At 41.0% G+C, this 9,574-nt stretch overlaps 1 protein-coding gene across 4 annotated transcripts in view; it reads left to right on the forward strand.

Annotated features, from left to right (window-relative positions):
* Positions 1 to 4,373, forward strand: part of ASPH (aspartate beta-hydroxylase) — a 214,222-nt gene extending 209,849 nt beyond the window's left edge. For all 4 annotated transcript variants that reach the window (XM_075826191.1, XM_075826193.1, XM_075826194.1 and 1 more), the window contains one exon: positions 49 to 4,373. In XM_075826191.1, the coding sequence (XP_075682306.1) occupies positions 49 to 199 (151 nt within the window). In that variant the 3' untranslated portion in view covers positions 200 to 4,373. The remainder of the gene's footprint in view (positions 1 to 48) is intronic.
* The last annotated feature ends 5,201 nt before the right edge of the window (positions 4,374 to 9,574 follow it).

The raw sequence follows: 9,574 nt of genomic DNA on the forward strand, positions 1-9,574 counted from the left end.
CAAAATCCCCCAGCCCTACTTGTTACCCTGCTGCTATTTTTTTTACAGGTCATGGAAAGAAGGCAAGGTGCTTATATTTGATGACTCTTTTGAACATGAGGTGTGGCAGGAAGCTGTTTCTTACCGCCTAATATTTATTGTGGACGTATGGCATCCTGAGCTTACACAGCATCAACGGCGGACACTGCCAGCTATCTAGTCACCAGCCGAGGAGGTTTACAGGGTCCAGTATGTGAAGGAGAATAGGGTTATCTTCTAAAGTCCTATAACATTTCCCCTTGTTTTTGCTGCCTATATTGTATGAGTTTATGTTGCTTTTATACTGAATACTATTTTCATACAAGATGTAACTGATTTGTTTTAGCATAAAGACTAATTCAAAGAGTGGTATGTTTTTTACACTCTAATATTCTGTATTTGTGAAAGAAGAAAAACCACTATAAATGTTTTCCATAATTGTATTTTTTATTTAAACTGTATTGTACAAAGTACAGCTGCACCACCACCAACTATTTTTACTCTTCACGCTTTAAATTTACTGTGGCCTATTAGGTAATGGATGAATATTGAGCAGGTTTTTTTTTATTTTGTTTTTTGTCAAAAGTGAAGAATGCACCGTCCTAGTTTGTCCACTATCAATATATATATATGTGTGTATATATATATATATTTATGTATGTATATGTATATATATATATATATGTTTGTGTGGGTGTTGGTGTTTCATAAAACCGCCCAAACTTTTTGAATGTAGTCGTTGAGAATGCAACTTCACTGTAGACCGGGTGCAATTACGCTTACTGCCTTAAAAAGAGCATGCCATAGTACTTGGCCCTTCCTTGAAATTTGTAAAAATTCGCCTCAGATTTTGACCTGCCGGCGGAACATTTGACGCGTTTTTCACGGCCATTGAGTGCTGCGGGCAAAAAACGCCAGAAGAAAGGGCAATGTCACTACTTTTTCCTGTGAGCGGTTTTTGCCGCTCATGGGGAAAAAAAACGTCTCCGCCTCCCATTGAAATCAATGGGAGGCGATTTTGTAAGTTTTTTGGTGCAGTTCTGAAGCGGTTTCCGCATTAAATACAGCACCTAAATACTCCGTGTGAACTAGCCTTAACAATATTATTTGGCAGTCCCCACTGTGCATTTTTCTCATTGCCTTACTTTTGTCACTTGATATTAAGTTACTAAGTTACAGGCCAGTCTTAGTCTTAAGCCAGCAAGAGTAGGATGCAACAAATTTATTAAGAGTCCCATGTCTATGAACCAGAAAATCCAACCCTACACCAGATACAGTTTCTGGTGTGAATTATAGTAAATTTTTGGGGCTGCAGATGGCCCAGCCCCCTCCCGCTTAGCCAGCCCATTTTTTTATTTATTTTTTAAGGGCATGAATGTCCCCTGCATAGACATAAACTTAAAAAATAACATGCTGTAGCCACCACTAGAGAGAACTTAAGAGCCAATTGTGTACCGTTATACATTAACCCATTAGTGACTGCCCATTAGTGTTTATACGGCTGCCACTAACGGGCTTTGTTCCGATGCAGTAGCCTTTTTACGGCGCTGCATCGGAATAAGTAAACAAAGCAGGGAGTTAAATCTTCCTGCTATCAGCTACGCAGACCTGCTCGAACGGACGAGATCGATATTAGTATCGATCTCGCTTGTTTAACCCCTCAGATGCAGAGCTCAATAGCGAGCGCCGCATCTGAGTGGTTTTGAAGGGAGGGAGGGGGCTCACCATGCTATATGATCGTAGGGTGCCGGTATCTTCTGTGGCAGCCGGGGGCCTAGTAAAGGCCCCCAGTTCTGCCTCTAGTTTCTGCCTGGCCCCCAGATCTGCCTCTAGTTAATGCCTGGCCCCCAGATCTCCCTCTAGTTAATGCCTGGCCCCCAGGTCTGTCTCTAGTTAATGCTTGCTCTAGCAGATGCCTGTCGGTTTTACACAGACAGGCAGTAATACACTGCAAGACAGAAGTATTGCAGTATATTATAAAAGCGATCGGATGATCGCATAATGAAGTCCCCCTAGTGGGACTAATAAAAAAGTAAAAAAAACGTTTACTAAAAGTTTATAATAAATAAAAATCAAAATTAAAAAAAATTAAAAACACTTTTTTCCCCCTACAAAATGCTTTATTATGAAAAAAAAAAAAAGGTGGGGACTTAAGGGGGTGAGTATCTGTTAGTTTATTATTTTATACAACCCCTGCCGGCGATTTTTAAAAGTACCAGATGACCTCTTTAACTATACTTCCATTAGAGCCATGTAGTGTAGGTCTTCATATGTCAATTAATCTAGGATGATGTGAATAGCAGATAATGTTTGGATGATCATTTTTTTTTATTGAAGATATCCAGTGATTATATCAATTATCTATTAAATGAGTTTATAAAAATATATATATAATTATAAGCTTCCCACAAAATGTCCACAGAGGAAATATAAAAATCTTTTATATTAATATTACTCTAGTGTTCCCATACTTTTGGGCAATGACTGCTATAAGAAGCCCAGGTAGAACCCAGAAGCTTCATAGCCAAAGTGCCTTGCAATTTGAACTAGAGCTTTCCTATTGTTTTGCATTGGAGTCATTAAAGCTCTTAATACCAGGTCAATAAAATAGTTTTTTCCTTAAATAGTGCTATAGACTCCTAAAGACTACAGAATTGTGTCCATCCCTTGCTATACGTAATTGGTGTTCTGGTACTTAAGAGTCAACATCATCTTTCTAGGTGGTTTCTTTCTGTGCTGGTCTCTGGTGGTTCATTAACGCTCATTCCCGATCACTGCCTGTGTAAACGCTCGTTCATCGGGTGATTGTATCATTTATGCAGCCGAAAATATTATTGTTGTCTGCTGCACATCTCCGCGTATAAACAGGGAGACGTGCTGCCGACATGATACAAATGTATGGAAACGAGCGATCGGAGTAACGACCGCTCGTCCCCATACATTACTGATCACTCTTTTGAAAGGAGCAAACGGGCGCCAATCAACGAGCTGCCTCGTTGATCAGCACTTGTTTTCACGGCGCATATCGGGCCGTGTAAAACGATCTTTAGCGCAATGTCCATCCATGTTGACCTCATAATAGCACCATCTGGGCTATGTATGGAATTTGTGATACTGTGGTTGTATTGTTGACAAAACTGACCCCCCCAAGGAGAATAGAATCATTGTCAGTGGAAACCTACAAGGTGACATCCCTGATTCTGAGGCACCCAGAGGCTTTATTACTTATAGTGTAGCGTAGAGGTAGTAATATAATGTTTATATGGATCTTTTACATTGTTTCTGTGTGACTTCACAAACCCTGCTTGACTACTACCCACGATATCCCTAAAATAGCGGTGGCTTCACTTTATCTTTTTGTTTTGTTACCTAGCATTAATAATTAAAAAGGTGTCAGACTTTATTATTTGCACATAGCATTTGCATTTGCACACTTGTTTTTCATAATAATATTGTGTACTATCATATTTGTTATGCTGTTGTATCATTTTAATATACTTTAATCTATTTCAGGATGGAATTTGATTGGTCAGGTTAGTTTTATTAGATGTTGCTGGTATTGCACATAAAACCTTGTTTAGGCTGGGTTCCCACGTATCGTAAACGCTGTGGAATTTCCGCAATGGAATTCTGGGTGGAAATTCTGCAGCATTTACAATAGCAGCAGAGTGAATGAGATATAGAAAATCTCATGCCCATGTTGCGGGAAAAAAAACACAGCAAAAACGTACATAAATTAATCTGCGTTACGGATTTTAAATCATCAATTTATGCTGTTTTGTTGCTTTTCTTTGGCGGGGTTTCCCCGTTGAATTCAATGGGGATGTAAAATCCGCAACAAATAGCCAAGTGTTGCAACTTTTGCAGTGAAAAAAATGCAACTCAGAAAAAAAAATATTTTTGGGTTTAGAAAGAATAAAAAAGCTTTTTCTTACCACCCAGGCGTGGTCATAGCGACACTTTCCTCTGTTCTACCTCCTGGCCGGCCTTCTTGGATGACGTTTCATTCCATGTGACTGCTGCAGCGTCACCTCAGGAGGCCGGACTGCACGACAACAGAGGGACGCATCGCAATGACTAAGGCACGGGGTAAGTATAAACTTTAATTTTATTTTACGTCCGATGTGGTGCATTTTTTCGGACAGAATGTGCTGCGGATTTTAGGTCAGTTTCCGACCCGTGGGAATGCATCCTTAGGATTCACACGCATCACATTTAGGGACAAGTTGGTAATACAAGCGTTTTATAAATTTGGTCATTATATTGTTTTTGTCCTTGTGCAAGCATTAAGAAATGTAAGACATGTGTGAAGAAAGGAAATTGGAAAAACAAATAATAAACTGAGAAAAATATCACGTACATGTTTCATTCTTCTTGTATGTGTTTTTTGGAAAGAGACTTTATATAGCGACCGTTTATGAAATCAAGTAGTTTCTAAAATTCTATATAAATATTTTTATTTTTTTTTAGCAAATCCTCTTACGCTGTTTGTGTTCATGTAACTTTTTACCTCTACATTCAACATATACATAGGACCCCAGTGACTTAAAGTATGCCTAAGGAGTGTCCTTTTGACACACGTCAGGGATGTACCTTTTTTATGGAATAGCATAGTCGACAGAGCTTTTCAAAACAGAGGCATCCCGCACCAAAGCATGTACCACATGGTATATATTTTTCTTATAGTGGGAGCCCCTGTATAGCATATGCCACTGTATACCTACACAATGGCAAACGCTAGAGGCTTCCATAAGTGGTATATGTCGGCAAAATACTCCCGGTATATATATCCGATGGAAGCCTCAAACGCAGTTTGGACGCCTTTCCCCCCCAGTGCAGCATTCACAGAACTAAGTGACACCGCATGTAAATATTGCAGCATTGCTCATGGTGCCCTCCCCCACACTGTGTTTACCAGCCTTTGAATTGTAGGAATGTCCATGTATGGATTCTAAAAAAATATAATCCTGGAAAACCCTTTAAAGATGTCATAGGGCTTCCCATTACAGAGCAATTGTCCGTGTCCTCTGTAGCAGAGCTAGCAATTTTGCCCTTATAACAGTGGCAGAGAGAGTTCCCAATAACACAGCCAGCTGCAATCAGACCACTGACATATAACTTCACAATGAGTTGTGCCAATTACTTCATCTGGTCTTTCTGCCTTCTTTGTACTCCTTTGAAGCTTTGCCTCTGACAGGGCTTCAAAGGAGACTGTCCATATCACGATATACTGCAATACATTAGTATTGCAGTATATCATGCAAGCGATCCAGCGATCGCTGGGTCAAGTCTCCTAGGGGGACTAATAAAAAAAAAGTAAAAAACTGTTAAATTAAGTTTTTTTTATGTTTAAAAAAAAGAAGTAATAAAAGTTAAAAAAAAAAACCTTTTCCCATTTTTCCCTTAAAGGAATAGTGTCGCCCAAAAATTTTTTTTTATATCAGTTTGATTTTAGTGTTTTATAAAAAACTTTTGTATTTATTTGTGTGTTTGTGCGTTACTTTTTTTTATTTTTTTACTTTTTCTTCCCTATGGGGGCTGCCATTTTTTTTTCCATTTCTGTATGTGTCCATTAACGACACATACAGACATGGAGTACGGCAGCTACAGTCCCATAGTGAATGCGAACGGGGCCCGTTCCATCCACTATGGTGTACGCCGTCTGTGTGGGAACGGTGCATGCGCCGCTCCCACACAGTCCAAGTTGAACTGAGCGCCGTCCGGCGCCATTTTCCTGTAGACCGGAAGTCGCGGCCGGACAGTAAGATTACTACTTCCGGTCGCGGCTTCCGGACTTGTGTACTTGGAGCAGCGGCAGCAGACGGAGCGGACGGACCGGAGGGAGCGGCGGCGGCAGGAGCAGGTAAGTGATTTCTATGTATGTTCGTGTTTCATTGTGTTTACTACTGTATGTAAACCTTCTACACTGTGTGTTAGCTCAAAAAATGGCGACACACAGTGTAGGAGGTTTGACCGTTCAATCCCCTCGTTTCTCCCGGCACTAGCCAGGATAAAGGAGGGGGGGATTCTGAGAGCTCACTAGAGCGAGGGATTTTTTCCCAATTTTGCAGCATAAAGCAATGTGGTTGCTTTACCACATGCAATGCTGCAATTTTGGGAATTGCTCCATCTAGTGACCAGTGCTGGGAAATATTATAAATTAGAATCTAATTTATAATATTTCCTGACTCGTGAAAAAAATAAAAAAAATTAGAACAATGTTTAATCACCTACACACTAATTGTTTAACTAAAAGAAAAATGCATTTTTTGCTAGCAACACATTCCCTTTAAAGTAATGTTTAAAAAAAAAGAAAGTTAACATAACTGGTATCGCCGCGTCTGTAAAAGTCTGAACTATCACAATATAGCGTTGTTTAATCGACTCGGTGATCGCTGTAAAAATAAAACATTATAAAACACACAAATTGCTGTTTTTTGGTCACCTTAGCTCTCCAAAAAATGAAATAAAAAGTGATCAAAAAGTCCCATATACCCCAAAATGGTATCGGTGAAAACTAAAGGTCGCCTCGCAAAAATTAAGCCCTCCCATCGCTAAATTGACGAAAAATAAAAAAGTTATAGCTCATGGCGACACAAAACGCTTTTTTTTTCCAAATATTATTTTTTTTTTAAAGTGGTAAAATATAAAACAAAACATATAAATTTGGTATCGCCGTAATCGTATCAACCTGTAGAATGAGGTGCACATGTATTTTTTACCGCCTGATGGACGCCGTAAAAACAAAACCCCCCAAAAAATGTCTTAATCGCAGTTTTTTCCCCATTTCACCCAACAAATATTTTTTTTCCAGCTTCCCAGTACATTATGCGGTACAATAAATGATGCCTTGACAAACTACAACTTGTCCCGCAAATAACAAGCCCTCATACGGCTAAAAAAACAAAGAACTTATGACTTTTGGAAGACGGGGAGGAAAAAACGAAAATGAAAAAACTGAAATTGGCCGTGTCTCCAAGGGCTTAATCTAACAAACTCAGCTCTGCTGCATCGGTAAAACATCAGTTCTGTCTTGAATGCACTTTATATGTGCTTTTTATGGGAAAAGAGGTCCGTTAAAATAATGTATGAGAGGGCCGTTATGGTTTTATGTTGCTATATATATATGTCGGTTGTATATTCTGGATTCATTTTTCTGCGTTGTACAAATACTTTTTGTTTTTCCTATGTGTGACAGAAAGTGGATTTAGAACTTGGGTCAGGATTACTTTATAAACTATTTATTATATACTGCAAAATTGCTTCCCTTAAGATTGCTGGATAAATATATTATATACAGTTTGTCTTTAGTTTACTCCCTTCGCTGCTGAAATCTTGTTCTATTTGATGGTAATGTATGTTATATATTTCTGTTAGATCTTTTAGTGATAGATGTGGGCTGGTTCATCATCATCGCAGCTGAACTAAGGCTCATACGTTAACTTATAGAAAAACATGAATATGTCATCACCTGCGTCCTCTGTTCATGCACTTCAAATAGCAAACACATTACCAACAGAAATAGAGAGTAATTGTATTTTATTCACTCTATATAGGCTTTGAATAATGTGTTCAATCCCGTGACATAGGCTTTAGAGCTGACAACAAACTCGTCTTGATAAATGCAGTTTTTATCTCAGCATATTCTGGTGAATGGCTGCCCATCTAATACATGGATGGCTTGAGTCCGCCAGATTGCCGAGTAGGGGATGCTTTTGAAATACATTCTCCTATCTTATTCTAGTACTGTGGTATTGTGATTCTATAGTACAACCACAATGGCCCCATGACAACTCTTCTACCAAATTATTCTGCTAGATATAACTGTAATTGTCTAGGTGAGAAAAAAACATTGTGACGATTTTCCCCTTTTAAAGGTGGTGAATAAACTTTACATACACACAAAATTAAGGGACTATGTAGCATAAAGACAGCCCTCTTGTCTGTTATGGGTTTTTATAGGGGGGGGGGGGTCATTTCATCTTAATTCTTTTACCTTTCCCTTTGTGCATTGTGAACCTGCACAGGGCTCCCTCTCTTTATTATAGGCTTCATAAAGTTACCAAACAAAGGAGTCAGACTTTATGGTGACACGTTATAAGTTGTGGGAAAGGAGTGAGCGAGTGACATGTCTCCTGTCAGGAATAAGGCGGGATTCACACAAACGGGTCGTTCCCGAGCCCGAGTGCCGGCCGGTAAAATCGGCCATTCTGCCCGGCCGGTCTGCATAAAGTTTTGCATCCGGGCCGGGCAGATCCGGACAGTGACATCAGCGGCAACTCCTGAAGGGGAATCCCCATGTGTTCGGGGATTCCGCTTCAGGAGTTTCCCCTGATGTCACTGCCCAGATATGCAAAATAGACGAGGAGACAGCACTTCCAAAATATGTCAGCTTTTTAATCACCCGTGCGACGTTTCAGTCCAGCAGGACTTTTCTCAAGCATATGGACAGAGACATCAAGCGATCTGTCCAGGAGCGGAATCCCGGAAAACACGGGGATTCCGCTCCTTCAAGGAGCTAAAGTGCGGCTAGCACGTAGCAGAGCGGGGAGATACCTCCCTGCTCTGCTATAGTGGCGTCGCTGCAGTAGTAGCAGCCGCAGCAGCAGCAGCTGCTAGCGGCGCCATCGAAGGTGTCGCCGGGCCAGGGTGCTTTTAAAACAAGCAGGGGAAGGGAGCCAGCGCAGCGCTCCCTTCCACCTGGTGTACACCCCGGCCCTGCCACACAGTGTACAGCGATGCCATTCGTCAGAATGGCATCAACTCCTCCTCCTCACATGCACTCTGCGCTGTGAGGAGGAGGAGATAGAGCGCAAGCGCCGGGAAACCCGGCCATCACTCGGAACACATTCCGGTGATGGCCGTGTAATACCCGGCCCCATAGACTTCTATGGGGGCCGGGTACCCGGGCGAAGATAGAGCATGTCCTATTTTTTGACGGCCGGATTTCCCGGTCGTCAAAAAATCGGTCGTGTGAATAGCCCCATTAGGGGTCTATTATTCCTAATGCAGCCGGGTGCCGGCCGATTTATGAACGGCCGGCACCCGGCCGGGAAACCCTGCCGTGTGAATGAGGCCTAAGGGTGTGAGGAGGGGCCCATTAAGAGGCTTAAAGAGGCCCTGTCACCACATTATAAGTGGCCTATCTTGTATATGATATGATCGGCGCTGTAATGTAGATTACAGCAGTGTTTTTTTATTTAGAAAAACTATCATTTTTGACGGAGTTATGACCTATATTAGCTTTATGCTAATGAGTTTCTTAATGGACAACTGGGCGTGTTTTACTATATGACCAAGTGGACGTTGTGGAGAGAAGTGTATGACGCTGACCAATCAGTGACCAATCAGCGACCAATCAGCGTCATACACTTCTCTCCATTCATTTACACTGCAGATAGCGATACAGCTATATCGCTATGTGCAGCCACATAAACACACTATAACGTTACTGCAGTGTGTGTTTTAATGAATATACATTACCTCCAGCCAGGACGTGATGTGTATTCATTCTCCTGACCACTTCTGTAGCGTCTCTGTGATTTACAGCACAGCG

The sequence above is a fragment of the Rhinoderma darwinii genome, chromosome 5, assembly GCF_050947455.1.
Source record: "Rhinoderma darwinii isolate aRhiDar2 chromosome 5, aRhiDar2.hap1, whole genome shotgun sequence".
Classification (NCBI taxonomy): domain Eukaryota; kingdom Metazoa; phylum Chordata; class Amphibia; order Anura; family Rhinodermatidae; genus Rhinoderma; species Rhinoderma darwinii.